Source organism: Lycium barbarum, chromosome 5, assembly GCF_019175385.1.
Source record: "Lycium barbarum isolate Lr01 chromosome 5, ASM1917538v2, whole genome shotgun sequence".
In the NCBI taxonomy this organism is placed as follows: domain Eukaryota; kingdom Viridiplantae; phylum Streptophyta; class Magnoliopsida; order Solanales; family Solanaceae; genus Lycium; species Lycium barbarum.
The window spans coordinates 113984769-114005186 of record NC_083341.1 but is presented as its reverse complement, the minus strand read 5'-3'; the positions used below and the strand labels follow the sequence as shown (position 1 = coordinate 114005186).

The following is a 20418-nucleotide window of genomic DNA, read 5'->3' as shown; positions in this document are numbered from 1 at the left end:
CTATATTTTGAAAACAATTTAACTTTGAATTTCTCATTTTACAATGGAACCGGGGAAAATATACAGAAAAGACAGTTCTTTTCTACAATATTAGACTATTCTATTAGATAAGTATTAGTTAGTGACCGCGACTTAGTGAGTGTGATGAACTGTTGGCAGCGGTCCTACATTTTGTCTCTGTGGACCAAAGAGAAGAGATGATTTATAGCCATACAAATAATCATGGTTTCTTTCAGACCATAAATTTCAAATATCTTTATTTCTTAAAGTCCATACCTAGTTGAACATGTTACATAAAATGGGATGGAGAGAGTACTATGCAAGTAGTATAACAGAATCTTGTGATAAATGGGGTTCACAAATTGTTACAACTCACATGTTCAAATTCCAAGTATTGCATTCTTGCATTTTGTTGAAATCCTGTCTCCCACTATACATGTGATACTTTTTTGCCTAAACTTTGCTTCTTTTTATCTGCCTGTGATAGCTTATTCTCAAAAGACATGGAACTTGAAATCCGGACAACCTATGCATTCTGAGAGTGGATACTGGAGGCCTAAACCTGATGGGACAAGTCGTCATTGCTCAGAGCACTGGTCTTGTTGAAGGCGATTTCCTTATGAATAATCAGATGCGACATTTGAAATATGAATCTTTGATACAAGTTGAGCTTCATCAAGAACATGCGCGCTAAGCCAAGCTAGGACTTCGTTGGAGGCTTACAAGGTGCTTGAAATGAAGTTGGGAGAGGAGGCTCTATTTGTGCAAAGGGGCTATTCCATAAATGCAAGCCTTTCATCCCTTGAGAAGACAACCAAACATGGCTCTTACTTCATTAAAGGTATTATTGTAATAGCTATAGTTGTCTTATTTGTTTATTTAGTATAAATACCAACTTAGGTTATTTCATTAGGGAGTTTTGATGAATTCTGAATATTATTGTTATCTCTAGAGAGAGAACTTATGAGAGGCTTATGGAAAGCTCTTGTTGAATCTTGTTTTGTTGAGAGGATTGTTTACTTGGGAGCTTAGATTCCCTTGAGGTCATCCTAAGAGAATTGGTGCTTGATTGTATGCTAGTTGGAGGTTTTAGCTATTATAGAGCTTTAGTTGCCGATTAGAGTCTTTCCTTGTGTCATTCTATCTATCCTTTTACTTTCTTGTTGATTTCTTTGTTTTTCCATATCCATTATTGTATCAATCTCAATCATCACATCCCATTGTGTCCATAGACATTTTACATAGATACTTTAGCAAAGGTACTCTTAGCAAACCCAAATTTGAGAGTCTAGAAAGCTTAATTTTTGCGGAGTTTAAGTTTATGCACCGACATATTTACAGTCAGGTCACTTATAAGGTAAATATATTGAAATCTCTATAACACCATTAATTGGTTACCTGATAAAAAACAGTGACTAACCTACTGTCAAAGGTAAAAATTCACTGATAGTGTAAAGCAATTTTACACTGTCAGTGTATATAAGTTAATTCATTTCTATGATTCGAGTCATGCCTCAGAATTTCATGTAATCATATTTTTAGGTGTGCTAAGGACATATTGTTATTTCGTTGATTGGGCGAGCAGTTCTAATATTTAGTTGGGAATTTGAAGCGACTTCTGTGGAGGTTGAGGATTACGGTAAAAGGCTAGTAGTAAGTAGTTACGCGTTTTGATTTTCCTTACCAGTAATATTAGTTTTATTTTCGCTATTTTTATAATTTTATTATTTTCGTATTTCTTATTCTTAGTTTTGTATTACTACTTGTTGTCTCTTCTACTTCAGTTTTCTTACTATCTTGTTGGTGTTGCTGCTTATGTTTTCATAACTGTTGTGTTTATGCTTTTCTTGAGCCGAGGGTCTATCGGAAATAACCTCTCTACCTGTACAAGGTAGCGGTAAGGTCGGCTTACACACTACCTGTTACACTCCATAATAATCTGTGCTACTTGTATTAAAACAAGAAAGAATGAGTTAAGAAGGTTCAAGGAAAGTTAATCGAGTTAGTAAGAATATCGTTATATATACATGGTTTCCTTAAGTATCCCAAGGCGACACGGTTACCTAAAGGGTGTGGAATCGCGCTATGAGTATGTATATGAAGTAATGCGAGTGACCTTTTAAAGTATTTGAGATTATTAGTAATGATATAGAGGGTGGACAAAAGATATGAATATACTTTTGCGATTGGAGTTTCGTCAAAGCTTTGTGAGTTCTCTAGTTATGTTTAAGGTTATTGTGAGTCTCTGGACCCTTCAAGATGTGTATATGGATTTTTTTATTGATGTATATAAGTGTGTATATGTATGCATAAGAGGTTACATAAGGTTGGAAGAGGATTAGAAGTTAAACGAAATGAATCGGAACAACTTCAGTAAAATTTCGGACCCGATTTTAGTCTATATTGTAGGAGGCATATCTCCTTGAATATGAGGAGTTTTAAGGTGTTTCAAAATCCTAAAATGAAGTTCATCGAGTCTAGTTTGTAATGCAACAAACCACTCGTCAAAATGATATCGGGATAAGGAGATATGGACGATGCAAGTTGGGCTGGCAGGGCAGCAAGTTTGGACCCGACCCAAACACTCACATTTCGGCCCATGAGGCCCATTAAACTCAATAGATAAGTCACCACTTTGCCCTATATCATTTCACACGACCTAAAACAGATCCAAAACCCTTATTTTCTCTCCCAAACCCCCTTTCTAATTGAGCCATCATATAAGCTAAATCCTAGACCCTTGACATGATATTAGTTAAAGAGAAGTTGTAGCTTAAGTTTTTTTTTGTGTTGTTAAGCAAGCAGCTGGAAAGAGGAACAAGATTCTTGAAGATTCTGATTGCTAAAGGTAATTTCAACCTCCCACTCATGTTATCAATTTGGATTAAAGGTTTAATATGGTGTATACGTGAAGGAAACGTTGATATACAAGCTAGAGAGAGAGAGAGCATAAGCCATGGCATTCGGCCATGGCTAGCAAAATTGGAGCTCAAATTTGTTGATCCAAAAATCAGATTTTCTAGGTATTTCAGCCCTTAGGAAGGTGATAATAACGTGGAGAATTCATTTGGAGCAACAAGAACAAGTATTAGTGCATTTCACAAATTCTAGCTAAGTGGAAAAAGCCAACTTGTTAAGGTAAGAGTTGATCATTTTTCTATGTGTTTGATGATGAAGTTGGACGTGTGGGGAATATGCAAATGTAAATTGTATGTGTGAAATTATGTATCTTGATGTTGAAGCATAGTTGTAACTTGGTAACATGAATTGCACGAATGTTGGAATGTTGTTGAAATGTTGTTGAATGCCGTAGGGGCTGTTTTTAATTGAAATTTGATGGACTGATTTGAATTAATATTTTGGTTGTTGTAATCATAGATTATGTGATGAGAATGAAGGAATTTAATGGTTAGAGTTGGAGTTAAAATTGTTGTGGGTTGTTGTAAGGATTATAGAGATAATAATGTGATTTACTTGCATATGGATAGATGATGTGGTGTCGTGTGGCTGCTGTTGTATTTCCCTGAAATTTGCTGAAAAGATGGCATGAAATAAGTCGTAAGAAGTGTATATGGGCTGCTTGGTGTGTTGTAAGTGTTCGTTAGAATTTCGGGCATCGTTATGTTATAGTTTAGGGGCTGTTTTCGGCCCAATTTGGAGAAATTGTTGGATCGTTGGAAATATTATGTGAATTGTTTAGAATGTTCTTGAATGTTGTTAGTATGGGTTTGGGTTAGTATTTGGATGTATAGGCGTTGATGTTGGCTTGAAGGTAAGCCGTTGAATTGAATATTTGGAAAGTTGTCGAATGATGAAAAAGAGAGTATTAATGTAATATTGTCTTTCGGATTGGTTATTGGAGTTGCTAGGTTGGTTATTGTGGTTGTTGTTGTTGATTTTGAGCGAGTTAAATTCTCGGGATGGCCTATTTACAGGGGAAGTGCTGCCGAATTTTCTGTAGAATTTAATGTTAGTTTGGAATGAATGGCTTAAGTGCCTATGTTTAATATTGGATATTCGTTGGCATATTTGTAGACCTTGGGGAGCCCGAGGCGTAGATTGGAATTTACTTTAGATTGGCTATCTTGGAGTGCGTACGAGGTATGTAAAGCGCAACCCTTCTTTCTTTTGGCATGCCTTAGTTTTCAATAGGCTATATCACGAGCCTCGAGGAAATTCCAAATTCGAAATCCGAGCACGTTATGATCCTTATATATATTTCTTGGCATTCTTATGTATGTTGTGATGAAGTATGAACAATTATGTCTTCGAAAGCATTGATTTCCAAACTTTGTACAAAAAGTTGTTTTAAAGAATTCCGTAACTACGAAATGCCATATCTTTTGCATAAAGGCTCGGATTGCTCCAATATTTTCATAAGAGTTTGCATGATGTATAATGAGTATGTTTTCCATGAGCGGGCCCGATTCGGGTCGATACCCGTTCGTGGGTCCCGCGACTTTTCTTTATGTAATTCGGACGACTTTTGAAAGAATTTGGTATGATTATCATTTCGAATTTCAAATATGATCATTTTACTTATGTTTGAATTTATGATAATGATTTTATGCATATGACTACTCTATTAACTACTAAACAAAAATTGTTTTAAATAGTTCATTAAGTCTTATAAATTGTTTTGGCCCTCGGAACGACTTCAGAAAGGTATGCTTCTGTAATTCATTATGACATCCGAAACTCACTTATTATGATCCCGTCTGACTTCATTGAATTGGTTTGCCATTGATATGCCTCATCGAGTCTCTGAAAATATTTATGATATTTTAACTGCATTTAGTTTCTCACTACTCTATTCGTGGATGCCCCAATGTTTCCCACACTGAGCCCGGGCCAGGATATGTTGTCAAGCGTAATCCTCTGCATTGTTCGCCGTGCCTCGATGTGAGGGGGCAGGTATACGTGTACATGGGTTTGTGGAGTATGCTGTGTCATGTACACATGTTCTGATATGATTTGCCATGGCCATCTGATATGATATACTATGTTACGGGGTTATGCCCCTATTCTGATTCTTCTGTGTTGTGGCACCAGCGTCGGGAGGGTGGCCACGTTCTGTTTGCCGAGTCCCTTGGCAGGGGCCGGATTTGATATGACATATGTTTCTGTACACACTCCGCATGTTTTGAAGATATGTATTTGATACTTTGGATTTTCTACTCACTTTTTCTGTACGTTCTGTACCAGTTATGATTTTGGTTCTGTAATTCAGGCTTTACATATTCAGTACATATTTCGTACTGACCCCCTTTCTTCGGGGGCTGCGTTTTCATGCCGCGCAGGTACCGACGACAGGTTTGCTGATCCGTCCGTCTAGGATATCTTTTCTGCCATTTGGAGCGCTCTTTTATTCAGAGCCCATCTTTTGGTACAGTCTGTCACTACTGTATATATATATATATATTCTCGTTCATGGGTACGGCGGGGCCCTGTCCCGTTATATGATTCCGTCGGTCTGTTTAGAGGTCTGTAGACATGTTTGTGGGTTAGGGTCTTTCTGTACGGATGCGTGTATATGTTGTGTTTGGGCGATCTCATTCGCCGCGGCGGCCGGTCCGCATATGTTTAAATGTTGCTTTGTTGGCCCTGGGTGGTCATTGTTGGTATTATCTGTGCGCAGGGTTAATTTGGATAGTCTGTAAAACAAAGGAAACTCTGCCGAAATTTTTCTGGAAATTATCTAAATATTGAAATATAGCCTTGTCGGCTTCTGCTATATACTTGAATGCGTTTGATAATATTCGTTCTCAACTCTGTTTAAAAATGATGATTTAGTTTGTATGTCCGTTTGGGTGCCCAAGTAGGGCACCAGTCGCGGCCCACGGGGCTGGGTCGTGACAGAAGTGGTATCAGAGCAGTTCGTCCTCGGAATGTCTACAGACCGTGTCTAGTAGAGTCTTGTTTATCGGTGTGTTGTGCACCACATCTATAAACATGAGGCTACAGGACATTTAGGGTGTTGCCTTTTTTTCATATCTAAGATCGTGCGATAGAGCCCAGTCATAGGAAATGAAATTCTTTATACTAACATTTGATTTCAACTGAAGAACGACATCGACAGAAGAAAGTGATTGATGATATTGAAAGTTTCAAAGTACGCAGGTAAGCAAAGGTACGAAAGGTATAAGTCGAGTAAGGTATGGAAGTGCGATTGAAATGTAAAGTTGAAAATTGAAAGAGAAAGTATAACAGGTGCAGTTTGAGTTGGGCATACGAGGTATGTTCATCACTTTTATACTGTTGTTAATATTGGGAGCCCTGTGTGGCTATGATATGATATGATGTGTATATACGTATAAATGTTATCCCTGTGAGGCATTGTTGGTATTTCCTGCGTGGAGGTTTTGGGATAGTAAGAAGTACAGAGAAAACTCTGCCCAAATTTTCCCAGAAATAGAAAAAGAGAATGAGACATAGGTTTGTAATATGTTTTGAAAGGTTGTGTCAATAGTAAGGATATGATTTGACTAATTTGCCAATATGGCTGACCTCGAGAAATAAGTTGACTGCCGAATCGATGGTAATAGTAATTGGGAAGTCGATATCGATATGGTAAAAAGAATAATTTGGAAAGGGTTTATGATACTAAGAGATGATTTAGAAAAAGGCTGGATAATCTTGATAAAGTGTTATAGTAAGGTACCGACTGAATTGATAAGCAAGGAAAAAAAATTATGACGAGTTTATAGTAAAAGAAGTAGTAGTATGATTAAGATGAGAGTACAGAGGAAAATGAATTGTGACGGATGCGAATGTATTGGTAAAACAGGCTGTGAGGTTGTGAAGGATAAGATTGACTAGGAACGGTGAAAGGTTAAGTATGCTTATACAACACTAATGTAACATTCGAGGACGAATGTTCCTAAGGGGGGAAGAATGTTACACTCCATAATAATCTGTGCTACTTGTATTAAAACAAGAAAGAATGAGTTAAGAAGGTTCAAGGAAAGTTAATCGAGTTAGTAAGAATATCGTTATATATACATGGTTTCCTTAAGTATCCCAAGGCGACACGGTTACCTAAAGGGTGTGGAATCGCGCTATGAGTATGTATATGAAGTAATGCGAGTGACCTTTTAAAGTATTTGAGATTATTAGTAATGATATAGAGGGTGGACAAAAGATATGAATATACTTTTGCGATTGGAGTTTCGTCAAAGCTTTGTGAGTTCTCTAGTTATGTTTAAGGTTATTGTGAGTCTCTGGACCCTTCAAGATGTGTATATGGATTTTTTTATTGATGTATATAAGTGTGTATATGTATGCATAAGAGGTTACATAAGGTTGGAAGAGGATTAGAAGTTAAACGAAATGAATCGGAACAACTTCAGTAAAATTTCGGACCCGATTTTAGTCTATATTGTAGGAGGCATATCTCCTTGAATATGAGGAGTTTTAAGGTGTTTCAAAATCCTAAAATGAAGTTCATCGAGTCTAGTTTGTAATGCAACAAACCGCTCGTCAAAATGATATCGGGATAAGGAGATATGGACGATGCAAGTTGGGCTGGCAGGGCAGCAAGTTTGGACCCGACCTAAACACTCACATTTCGGCCCATGAGGCCCATTAAACTCAATAGATAAGTCACCACTTTGCCCTATATCATTTCACACGACCTAAAACAGATCCAAAACCCTTATTTTCTCTCCCAAACCCCCTTTCTAATTGAGCCATCATATAAGCTAAATCCTAGACCCTTGACATGATATTAGTTAAAGAGAAGTTGTAGCTTAAGTTTTTTTTTGTGTTGTTAAGCAAGCAGCTGGAAAGAGGAACAAGATTCTTGAAGATTCTGATTGCTAAAGGTAATTTCAACCTCCCACTCATGTTATCAATTTGGATTAAAGGTTTAATATGGTGTATACGTGAAGGAAACGTTGATATACAAGCTAGAGAGAGAGAGAGCATAAGCCATGGCATTCGGCCATGGCTAGCAAAATTGGAGCTCAAATTTGTTGATCCAAAAATCAGATTTTCTAGGTATTTCAGCCCTTAGGAAGGTGATAATAACGTGGAGAATTCATTTGGAGCAACAAGAACAAGTATTAGTGCATTTCACAAATTCTAACTAAGTGGAAAAAGCCAACTTGTTAAGGTAAGAGTTGATCATTTTTCTATGTGTTTGATGATGAAGTTGGACGTGTGGGGAATATGCAAATGTAAATTGTATGTGTGAAATTATGTATCTTGATGTTGAAGCATAGTTGTAACTTGGTAACATGAATTGCACGAATGTTGGAATGTTGTTGAAATGTTGTTGAATGCCGTAGGGGCTGTTTTTAATTGAAATTTGATGGACTGATTTGAATTAATATTTTGGTTGTTGTAATCATAGATTATGTGATGAGAATGAAGGAATTTAATGGTTAGAGTTGGAGTTAAAATTGTTGTGGGTTGTTGTAAGGATTATAGAGATAATAATGTGATTTACTTGCATATGGATAGATGATGTGGTGTCGTGTGGCTGCTGTTGTATTTCCCTGAAATTTGCTGAAAAGATGGCATGAAATAAGTCGTAAGAAGTGTATATGGGCTGCTTGGTGTGTTGTAAGTGTTCGTTAGAATTTCGGGCATCGTTATGTTATAGTTTAGGGGCTGTTTTCGGCCCAATTTGGAGAAATTGTTGGATCGTTGGAAATATTATGTGAATTGTTTAGAATGTTCTTGAATGTTGTTAGTATGGGTTTGGGTTAGTATTTGGATGTATAGGCGTTGATGTTGGCTTGAAGGTAAGCCGTTGAATTGAATATTTGGAAAGTTGTCGAATGATGAAAAAGAGAGTATTAATGTAATATTGTCTTTCGGATTGGTTATTGGAGTTGCTAGGTTGGTTATTGTGGTTGTTGTTGTTGATTTTGAGCGAGTTAAATTCTCGGGATGGCCTATTTACAGGGGAAGTGCTGCCGAATTTTCTGTAGAATTTAATGTTAGTTTGGAATGAATGGCTTAAGTGCCTATGTTTAATATTGGATATTCGTTGGCATATTTGTAGACCTTGGGGAGCCCGAGGCGTAGATTGGAATTTACTTTAGATTGGCTATCTTGGAGTGCGTACGAGGTATGTAAAGCGCAACCCTTCTTTCTTTTGGCATGCCTTAGTTTTCAATAGGCTATATCACGAGCCTCGAGGAAATTCCAAATTCGAAATCCGAGCACGTTATGATCCTTATATATATTTCTTGGCATTCTTATGTATGTTGTGATGAAGTATGAACAATTATGTCTTCGAAAGCATTGATTTCCAAACTTTGTACAAAAAGTTGTTTTAAAGAATTCCGTAACTACGAAATGCCATATCTTTTGCATAAAGGCTCGGATTGCTCCAATATTTTCATAAGAGTTTGCATGATGTATAATGAGTATGTTTTCCATGAGCGGGCCCGATTCGGGTCGATACCCGTTCGTGGGTCCCGCGACTTTTCTTTATGTAATTCGGACGACTTTTGAAAGAATTTGGTATGATTATCATTTCGAATTTCAAATATGATCATTTTACTTATGTTTGAATTTATGATAATGATTTTATGCATATGACTACTCTATTAACTACTAAACAAAAATTGTTTTAAATAGTTCATTAAGTCTTATAAATTGTTTTGGCCCTCGGAACGACTTCAGAAAGGTATGCTTCTGTAATTCATTATGACATCCGAAACTCACTTATTATGATCCCGTCTGACTTCATTGAATTGGTTTGCCATTGATATGCCTCATCGAGTCTCTGAAAATATTTATGATATTTTAACTGCATTTAGTTTCTCACTACTCTATTCGTGGATGCCCCAATGTTTCCCACACTGAGCCCGGGCCAGGATATGTTGTCAAGCGTAATCCTCTGCATTGTTCGCCGTGCCTCGATGTGAGGGGGCAGGTATACGTGTACATGGGTTTGTGGAGTATGCTGTGCCATGTACACATGTTCTGATATGATTTGCCATGGCCATCTGATATGATATACTATGTTACGGGGTTATGCCCCTATTCTGATTCTTCTGTGTTGTGGCACCAGCGTCGGGAGGGTGGCCACGTTCTGTTTGCCGAGTCCCTTGGCAGGGGCCGGATTTGATATGACATATGTTTCTGTACACACTCCGCATGTTTTGAAGATATGTATTTGATACTTTGGATTTTCTACTCACTTTTTCTGTACGTTCTGTACCAGTTATGATTTTGGTTCTGTAATTCAGGCTTTACATATTCAGTACATATTTCGTACTGACCCCCTTTCTTCGGGGGCTGCGTTTTCATGCCGCGCAGGTACCGACGACAGGTTTGCTGATCCGTCCGTCTAGGATATCTTTTCTGCCATTTGGAGCGCTCTTTTATTCAGAGCCCATCTTTTGGTACAGTCTGTCACTACTGTATATATATATATATATTCTCGTTCATGGGTACGGCGGGGCCCTGTCCCGTTATATGATTCCGTCGGTCTGTTTAGAGGTCTGTAGACATGTTTGTGGGTTAGGGTCTTTCTGTACGGATGCGTGTATATGTTGTGTTTGGGCGATCTCATTCGCCGCGGCGGCCGGTCCGCATATGTTTAAATGTTGCTTTGTTGGCCTTGGGTGGTCATTGTTGGTATTATCTGTGCGCAGGGTTAATTTGGATAGTCTGTAAAACAAAGGAAACTCTGCCGAAATTTTTCTGGAAATTATCTAAATATTGAAATATAGCCTTGTCGGCTTCTGCTATATACTTGAATGCGTTTGATAATATTCGTTCTCAACTCTGTTTAAAAATGATGATTTAGTTTGTATGTCCGTTTGGGTGCCCAAGTAGGGCACCAGTCGCGGCCCACGGGGCTGGGTCGTGACACTACCCTCCCCCCACTTGTGGGATTACGCTGGGTATGATGTTATCGTTGTTGTTGGTGGTGGTGTGTTTTGATTGTTTATCCATTTTGGTCAACTATAAAATCATAATATTTTTACAGAAAGGAACATATGACATGAAAGAGGGAGCTGTGAAGCTTAAAACCGAACTGGTTGGCAATGCTTCCAAGGTATGCTTTTCCAGCAGTGCTCATCTAATTAGAAATTTCATAAGAGAAGAAGAATCCGTACATGAACATTTTTTCTATTAAACTAGTTGAATGAGAAAGCGTTTTGTTGTTGCAATAAGTTTTCTTTTCCCTGTCAAGATTGACTTGGACTGTGTCTCAGATGCATTGTTTATGTAATCTGGTTTTCTCTACCTTCATATTTGAAGTAGAATTAAGCTCTTGAACATATATGCGTCGGATATGACATGAAGGGAGTTTTTAAAAAATAAAGTAAATGGTAACATATTCTACAAGTATTTTTTCCCGTGATGTTGTTTGTGGAAATGCTTTTAAGTTTTTCTCGGATGAAGTACTCTATCAAAGTTGTTTCTTTTGAGCCGAGGGTCTATCGAAAACAACCTCTCTACCCCACAAAGGTGGAGGTAAGGTCTGCGTGCATCCTACCCTCCCCAGTCCCCCCTTGTGGGATTACACTGGGTATGTTGTTGTTGTTGATATATTGTATCAAAGTTCAGAAAAAAATGTCCTTGATTGTTGGTGGAGGTTGCTGAAGTTTGACTAATGTACAGGTCAAGGAGATAACTCAGAGTTTTTAAAGCGGAGAATCATGAACTTTCTTATGTTGTGGAAATGGCGACCGGCTAACGAGTCTTCAGCCCCATCTCAGAGCCTCTCTTAAGAAACTCTAGGCAGCTAGCTCATGACAGGAGATATTAGTATCTATAACTACATCCCTGATGCACTTGTTCACTAATGTTTGTTCGTATTGACATTTTATCCTGTCTTACAAGAAGTATGATATTGGATGTTAATTTCAAGATAAAGCTCTATTCCCTCTGTAATAATACAAGATTTATGTTGCCTAGTTTTCAACTGCTATACAATCTATTTTGAGATATCATATACAAAACATGATGTCATGACTCAGTAAACAAGTTGTTTTCCACATTCTTGGTGCAAAGAGAAAGTTGATACCTTTTGGCCATGTTTGATATGGGGCCTCAAATTTGTGGATGAACTTTGATTGAAAGGATAAAAGATATTAGTTTTTTCCCTTCTTAACTTTGGCTGACAACCGATTAGGGCTATTAGTTATGTTATCAACTCATGCTTGGGACTTCTCACCCAATGACAATAATTAGAAACAATTAGAGAAGAATTGCTGGTAAAAAGGCAAAACCATGTGCTGCTCCCTTCTTGATCATGTAGATAGGGGACATTCAAGTTGTCATCTTGGCTGGTTGTGCTAGAAAAATCACTGCATCAGAGTTGTTAGATAGGGACATAAGGATGTGTAAATGTTTGTAAATTGATAATATTGTGAGTTAATAATGCTCATAATTTTACTCAAATGACACACTAACACTAAGAAAACCCAATATTTGGTTGACAGTGTTGAAACAAATGAGGGGAGAGCATCCAAAGAAACCGCCCTTTATCAATTAATTCAATTCTTGTTCTTTTTCTTTTCTTTGGTGAAGGGGTTGTTAGATAGTGACATAAGTGTGATGACCCGCCACGTCATCATGCCACCTAAGCGCCACGTGTAACTATTTTTGCCATGTAGGAAGCTTTTGTGGATGCTTACATGGAGAGGAGGCTAGCTTATGTGAGAAGGTTCTAGAGAAATATAGAGATTTCTCATGGAAGACCTTAGAACCTTATGGAATTGCATGGAAAGTCCTTAGAATAATCTAGTTGTGTAGAGATTTCTAGAATAGGGGCTTATTTGTTAATATGTAAGGACTTGTATAATAATTATTATTTACATACTAGTCCCTAGGTGAGTAGTATAAATAGGAGGGTCATTCATTTGTAAATCATCAAGCAAAACAATTCAAGTTCTCTCTAATAAAGAGCTTCCTTCTAGCAAATTTCTCTTGTCTTTCTCAATTACTATTCCCTTAGCGATCTTGAGTGTAGTAAACTAGGCTGACTTGGCATAGCAAGATCGTGAGCAAGTTGTGCAAGAACGTGAGCGAGTTGTCAAGTGCCGCACGTGCGCTTAGTTGAAGACTAAGGACGTGACATAAGGATGTGTAAATGTTTGTAAATTGATAATATTGTGAGTTAATAATGCTCATAATTTTACTCAAGTGACACACTAACACTAAGAAAACTCAATATTTGGTTGACAGTGTTGAAACAAATGAGGGGAGAGCATCCAAAGAAACCACCCTTTATCAATTAATTCAATTCTTGTTCTTTTTCTTTTCTTTGGTGAAGGGGTGCGTATGAAGAAAGATGAAAAGATCATTCATTACAAAGTAGTGTAATATATCTAGAAGGAAGTGAAGGATGTTCATAATTGAAACTAGGGATGTTGTTTACTTGAGAAAAATAAATGTCATAAGAACCAGTGCAACATAGATGTACGATGGTTCTTGTCTTTTGTTTCAATGTAGAAGTTTATGTATCTTATTTGAAGAGATGGTTTTATTCAGCTATTGGCAGAACTTTTTTGAACCGCAAATACCATCTTATCGTTTGATTATGCCACAATCTGGATATTAAGGGTGACACCCACCGAGATCTATAACACTATTGGTTAGAATACTAAAGTTTTGTAATGTTATATTACATGTCGTGTTATAGTCTAAAATCATATTCTTTGTTCATTCATTGTCAATAAATGTTGTCATTGTTAATGGAGATCAATTCGAGTTAATAGGACTACTAGAAAGCATATGAACGAATTAGTGATCCTAAATGATCAAAGAATTAAACAGTTAGGGGACAAAAATTTGGAGATCTGATGAATAATGAAATTTTAAATTCTATACAATTGTGGAGTATTTTGTATCTACTTCAAAACTTATTATAGGTCAATAAACTAGCACTTGGGAATTTCTTTGTTCTTGAAGGCATGTAGCTGATGAACATCGGCTTGAAGCAACTGATAAGAACAAAGCATTCTGAAGATCTACAGGTACACCGCTTTTGATGAGTGATATGATGTAGTTCATGAATAGGGCATCACATGGTAACATAATAGGACCATCACTTGGAAGTCCAAACTCTTCTTCAGACATGTGCAACAGTTGTCTGATTACCTCATGTTGAAAATAAGCCAAAGGAACCACGAATCTCTTCTGATCAGTTGTACAAACCACAAAATGCCCTTTGGCAACTGTAAAAGATGATGTGCTATAACTCTCTGCATCATGGTAATTGTTTCTTGGAAAAGAAATTCTCTTCCTCTGCTTGGCTGCAAACTTCTGCCATTTCCTTGCCATTTTGATAAGTTTCTTAGCACTTATCATATTGATTTCTTTATGGATATAGGAAAGAAAAAAGTTGATGATCTCTTCAATGGTTTGATTAAGTTCTATCTGCTTGATGATTAAAATGGCTCATAGAAGCAGTTTATTTATAGTTGAGGCTAGAGACTTTGAATTGTAGCTAAACTTGCCATCCTGAGTTAGGTAGCCAAGGCAGAATCATGTGCTGATGTTGAATATGGGACTTAATGAATTGTGGATATGGTTGGTTGTTTAGTTTTCTAAAGAAGAGAAGTTAATGCATATCTTCATTTTTATGTGGCACTATAACAACAAATGGGCTAAGTAGAAGTAGGATTAAGATAAAGCACACATATTGAAAGGGACTAAAAAAGAATGAGTCATTCAATTGTTCTTTCTTATTTAATTGATTAAAATAACAGACAAGTTCATTTAATCGAGGTTATGAGAAATTTGTTGTTATTCCACAAATATGGCCTAAAAATCAAAGTGCTTGTCAAAGATCTAGAAGGCAATGCCATGTGATATTTGGTGTCATGTTATCTTTATTTCTCTTGTGGCATTTCTGTTGCTATTTCTATCTGGCATTGTGTCACCTAACATCTAAATAAGGTGGTCCTGAACTAATTCATCAACTTTATCCTTTCTTGTGGATGTTATTATAAGGGTTTCTTCTTCTGTTCAAAGTCATGAGAAGCAGTAGGGCCTAGTGTTGTTATTTAACAAATTTATGGTTCTGAATACTTTGACAGTAGCAGAGTAGGCAAAACCATGTGAACCTTTATGTGCCATTGTCTCTCACCAGTAGTCGCCAATTTCTCTTAACCACTAAACATTTGGATATGAAACTTGTGATATACTTATATATATAGATCAGACTCGAACATTTCTGAAAGCACACAAGTATCCTGGCATTCAAAAAACTTCCATTTTTTGTGCAATTCTCAAAGTTCTTGTTCTTTATTTTCCTTCATCATTTAGAGTTGCATCATATTTATTTCTTGAGAAAATGGCTATCAAAGTGACTCCATTTGTTCAGGCTAATCGGTTCTTAAGGAGGTCTTCAACATCTGGAGGTGTTCCAAAAGGACATTGTGCAGTATATGTAGGATAGAGCCAGAAGAAGTGATTTGTCATGCCAATATCATACCTGAGCCAGCCTTTCTTTGAAGACTTGTTAGCTCAAGCTGAAGAAGAGTTTGGATTTGATCATCCAATGGGTGGTCTTACAATACCTTGCGAAGAGGATGTGTTCATTGATCTCACTTCCCGTTTAAGGAGACAATGAGTAGGATCATGGTACAAATTTTTCTGCCCTTGAAATGTAAAGAAGTAGAATTAGAAATGATAAAGATTAGAGATAGTAGACAAAGAGAGAAAACAATTTCTTGTTTTTCCTTAACCATTTTGTATAGTAGTAGTAAAACAAGGATTTCCTGCTTGTAAAGTTTTGAGTTAAAATGACTAGCCTCTGTCAAATGGATATGCCCAATTTTTATTCAAGCAAATTTTTCATGTCAATTGATTAGAAGACTCAAACCTTTTACATGTTCATGTTCCTCATACAGTAGATGGATATGCCTGATATTTTGCACAACTATGCTGCTGGCTTTATCGACACCAGCAATTAAGTACTACTATCACTATTTACAGCTCTTGGACCCTCTTTAACTTGGACCCTCTTTAACTCCTAAATTTACTTGTCCTAGATGTCCAAATATATAGTAAATCTGAGCATGCTTCTGTGCAGATACGCTCAAATTACACCTATTGAATGGGGTAAAGCAGACGATGTCAAATATAGTAACCCAACAAGGTTGGGGTCGAATCCCACAGGGAATAGGGTGTGAAAAGATTACCAAATAAGTTGTATACTCTTTTGCTGTCTTAATTTCGTATTCCGTTGAGTTGTAAAAGATCATTGTTTATTACTAAAAGCAATATTGATTATTGTAAATTCAGATGGTTAAAAGATCCAAGATTGTGTCACCACTTAGGTTAGATGTTATTCCCTAGGTATAAACGTAATATAATCCTTATGGATTGACTACCGTATGCACTTAATCTCTATGTGACCTAATAATATTCCCAATAGCTACTAGGTATTTATCTTCACGATTTTTCCAAACATAGAAGACTGTTATTAAGAGCGATTAAATATGCTAGGTTAAACTCGTTCTTATTCCTAAGTGAGTTTATTAAACGATAACGCCTCGAGTTCCTAATGATTACTTCTATCAAACCCCGCTAACTTTCCCAAGAATAGCAGACTTTATGGCTTAGATCAATATTTGCAACTATTAATCCACATGAACGAACAAGAAGTAATTATATACTAGCAATCCTCAATTTGTCTATTAATGTTTAAAACCTAACACATATAACATCCACCATGTGTTCACAATCTTAGATATGGAGTTTAGTTACTCATGATATTTGTAATCACACAAAAAATTGTAATTGTAATTGTTATTGAAACTTACAACGAGAATTGAGGATGAACGATAGTTGAATAGTCTTGAAACCCTTGAAAAGCACTAAGAACTCAAAGTGCTCAATACAAGTCTTAAACACAGATGATGTAAAAATAAAACCCTATCAGGTATTTATACAAGTCCCAAAACTCAGAAGTAATAAAGACAACACAGCCCCTGCGATGCGCAACTCGACGGGCCGCCGATGTAACTCGACGGACCGTCGTTATGTCGACAGTTCACTTGATGAATCTGACAAAGAATCCCAGCTTCAGTTCTTCCTAAAGATGATGCAACTCGACGGTGCCGTCGAATGTCGACGGTCCGTCCTTTTAACCGTACTGTTGCTTCACCCAAAATACACTTCTCTGATTTTGCAGAAGAACGACCCAATTGACGGACCATCGACATGTTGACGGTCTGTACAATTATCCAGACAGTGCCTGTGTCTTCAAATTCCTATTTTTTTGCTTGTTTTTGCATCCCGACTACTAAATACCTGTAACATACACAAAACAAGTAGAACTTGTAGTTAAAAAGCATCAAATATGCCGTAATTCCAGGGCACATCAAACTCCACACCATGTCTAATGAAAGGGAAAAAGAGCCGTTTAATCACATGATTGTGAGTTCAGTATGAGAAAATGGCATGATAAGCTTAGTTTCTTTACTGAAGTATCTGGATGCTTGGGAATTGCAGAATTTGATGCTTTCTTTGGCCATGTTTTCTCAATTTCTAAATTTAAGCAACCAATGACTTCTGTCGGAGAAGCAAGAGAAATGTTGGTTGCTCTACAATGATACCAAATTCTGTTTCATTGACCAAATAGTCCATCGTAGGCTGCTATACTCTTCAGTCCCACTAAGCATATTGGAGAAAATGGTCTTGTAAGTCTACATAAATGCATTATTCAAAGTCTTATTGCTTCATTACAACTTACTAAACTACTTGTTCTTGACAGATGATTTGTCTTGCAATGTGTCCTGATATTGTGACTTATTTACTTGAGTTATATTGAAATTAAGGCATAAATATCTTGATATATTGTGACCGTGTCTCCATCTTTCAAGACCCGGGCTCTGGTATTGTGGCCTGAGAGAAACTGGTAGGATCTATTTGTACATATGGATATGAATGACCACTGAGCTTTAAATTGCATTCTAAATGGTTGTTGTAGTTTGTAGCTTCCGTCCAATCTAGATTGATCAAGTATGAAATTTAACTGCAAAGTAAGTTTGAAAGAGGAACACTTGCGATTTCATTTAATTAAATTTTTTTACAATATATTTTCATGTCAGACTTGCGTCGGTGTGATTCATATATCTGTAAGTTTTGATGGACAAAGTTGATTGCATGCGATAAAATACTAGCGCTACTCTGTAATTATACAAGCTTTCAGTTGTCTATTTTTCACCTACTATACATACTAATTTGGGCTATCATTTACAGAACATGATGTCATAGACTCAATAAACAAGAAGCTGTTGGTTTCCACTTTCTTGGGGCAAATAAGAAGGTTTCCACTTTCTTGGGGCAAATAAGAAGGGGAAGTACAGTACAAAGTTAAGTTGAGTCAAAGTGTCTCCGTACACTTTCATATTTGTTTCTCTCTCCTCAAGAAAAGCAGTCACTAACGGCTAATTCTAGCCGGAAGCGGCTAGTTTTCACCGGAAATTTGTCAATCTAACGAGCATCTCTGTCGATATCTTCGGTCCTCCCCTCCTTTGCCCCCCAGATCCCCCTGACCTAAGAAATTTGGACACCACCTTTTCGAACCCAAGCCAAAAAACCCAATTCCCCATCCCCCAATTTGAGCAGGGAAACTCAAATGGTGGTGGTGCAAAATCTTTTTATCAGAAGCCCTCCTATGCGGGAGCATGGGGAAACTGCCCTATGAGCTCTTACAAGAAAAAAATCTCTCTTCCCTCACGACCTCAAGAATTCATTGAAGGGAAACATACAGTGATCTTCACGGAGGAAGAGAATAACCTGCTTGCTACCACTTGCCGATGAACTATAATAGGTAAGTTCCTTCGAACTAGACGTCCGAAAGATAAGATCAGATTTCGACAAACTGGTGGCACTGCCAAGATTGGGGCAAAAGACTTGAAACATGTTTTCATAGATGTTGAAAACGAAGAAGATTTCAATACAGTATATGACCTTAATTTCATACACTTTGAAGGTGAAAACTCTATGAAAATCATTAAATGGACTACTAATTTCAAATCGGAGGTCGATACCACGGTTGCTCCGGTTTGGATCAATCCACCAGGTCTACCTTGGCACTATTATGAATGGGATGCTTTATGTCGTATAGTCAGCCCTATTGGATATCCTATTGTTATGGACAAAGCAACTATAGGAAAGACTAGACCGACCACTGCTAAACTTAGAGTGGAAATCGACCTCATCAAGCCCCTCATACATGAAATCAATGTTGAAATTCGGAACATTCAAGGAAAACTGGAAGATTTTGCCCAGAAAGTAGAGTATGAAACTATCCCAACTTACTGCTCCTATAGCAAAGTTCAAGGTCATACCTTTGAAGAGTGTAGAATTGCCAACCCTATGATGCAGAAAGAAATCAACAAAAACAATAATGGTTTCAATAGCGGGACAAGTTTGCAAAAGTGGAAAGAGAATCCTAGACAACAAAACAATGGAAGATACATCAGCAAGGCCCAAATGCTTCCACAAACTGGAGGACACAAAGTTACTAAAGCACCTGAAAGTGTTCAAGGAGACAATCAGGAGGAAAAAAGCAATGAAAACTCCTCTAATAAAAAGGAGGACGGATGGAAATATGTTGATAAGAGATTTGGGAGAGGAAAAATGGTGACTAGAAGTCAATATGGTGTGGGTAATCAAAACAGTTTCCAGGTTCTGGAGGAAACTCAAAACCATGAAGAAGCGAGGCAACAAATGGAAGATTAAAGCAACATTGGTAAATCTAAAATGGAAATAGTTCAGAACATCACAAAAGAAGTACAAGAGCAGGTTCCAAATCCAATCAATGAGACCAGATGGGACAGGGCTCAGAGGAACAAGCAAAGCAAAAAAAAAAAAACCAAGAGAAGAAGGAAAAACATCAAAGCAACCTAAAGAGTAGAAGCCTGAGAAACTGTAAGGGGCCTGGTATGGAAGGTGCTGAACTTCAACTGCAGGGTGAAGCTACTAAACTAATCACCATGAACAAAGCAGTAGAGGCAAAGATAGGCAAAGGGCAAAGGAAATTTAAAAAGCAGATTGTAATCCCTGAAGGTATTACCCTGGAAAAAATAATTGTTCCTACTACTTGGACCCCTTTAGACCATCTCAAATTGAATAAGAAGGGTTCCAATAAAGAGGTTCATTGCCTTGGGGTGAATGATAGTGAAATAGATCCAGGTATACAGATTGAGGGACTAGTAGATGGATGTGTCTCTATTATGGATCCGGATCCACCAGGCCCAAATAATCAAAGTGAAATTGAATTCATTTCTTATGATAATTCCCTGTACAAAGATGCTATGGAAGATATCAACATGGATACTGAAAATCTTCAGGGAAGTATGGATGAAGGTAACTTCAACTCCAACTCTGATGATGAAGTAGTGAGAAATAACAGAGATGTTTCTCATTCTATGACTCACAACCAAGACCTTCAAAATACCACTTACACCAACAACCTATCTCCTA

At 37.3% G+C, this 20418-nt stretch overlaps 1 protein-coding gene, 1 long non-coding RNA gene and 1 pseudogene across 5 annotated transcripts; 2 read left to right on the top strand and 1 right to left on the bottom strand.

Annotated features, from left to right (window-relative positions):
• The first annotated feature begins 1928 nt into the window (after nucleotides 1–1928).
• LOC132641181 (uncharacterized) lies at nucleotides 1929–11921 on the top strand. Of its 4 annotated transcripts, none has more exons than XR_009582744.1 (5): nucleotides 2482–4101; nucleotides 5053–8113; nucleotides 9011–10361; nucleotides 10952–11020; nucleotides 11590–11921. It is a non-coding gene; the product is annotated as an uncharacterized LOC132641181 (long non-coding RNA). The 4 variants fall into 4 exon arrangements; XR_009582742.1 differs by having other exon boundaries at nucleotides 2483–2848; nucleotides 2915–8113; XR_009582743.1 differs by having other exon boundaries at nucleotides 2483–5189; nucleotides 5301–8113.
• Nucleotides 11922–13755: 1834 nt separating this feature from the next.
• Nucleotides 13756–14552, bottom strand: LOC132642628 (auxin-responsive protein SAUR68-like). Its single transcript, XM_060359719.1, has one exon. It carries the CDS (start codon nucleotides 14281–14283, stop codon nucleotides 13846–13848), a length of 438 nt encoding a protein of 145 aa, XP_060215702.1. The 5' UTR covers nucleotides 14284–14552; the 3' UTR covers nucleotides 13756–13845.
• A 396-nt stretch (nucleotides 14553–14948) lies between these two features.
• On the top strand, nucleotides 14949–15801 carry LOC132642627 (auxin-responsive protein SAUR21-like; annotated as a pseudogene).
• The last annotated feature ends 4617 nt before the right edge of the window (nucleotides 15802–20418 follow it).

Excerpts from the sequence above, each read along its gene's own strand:
- LOC132642628 (XM_060359719.1), bottom strand. The coding sequence starts at position 14,283 with ATGATAAGTGCTAAGAAACTTATCAAAATGGCAAGGAAATGGCAGAAG.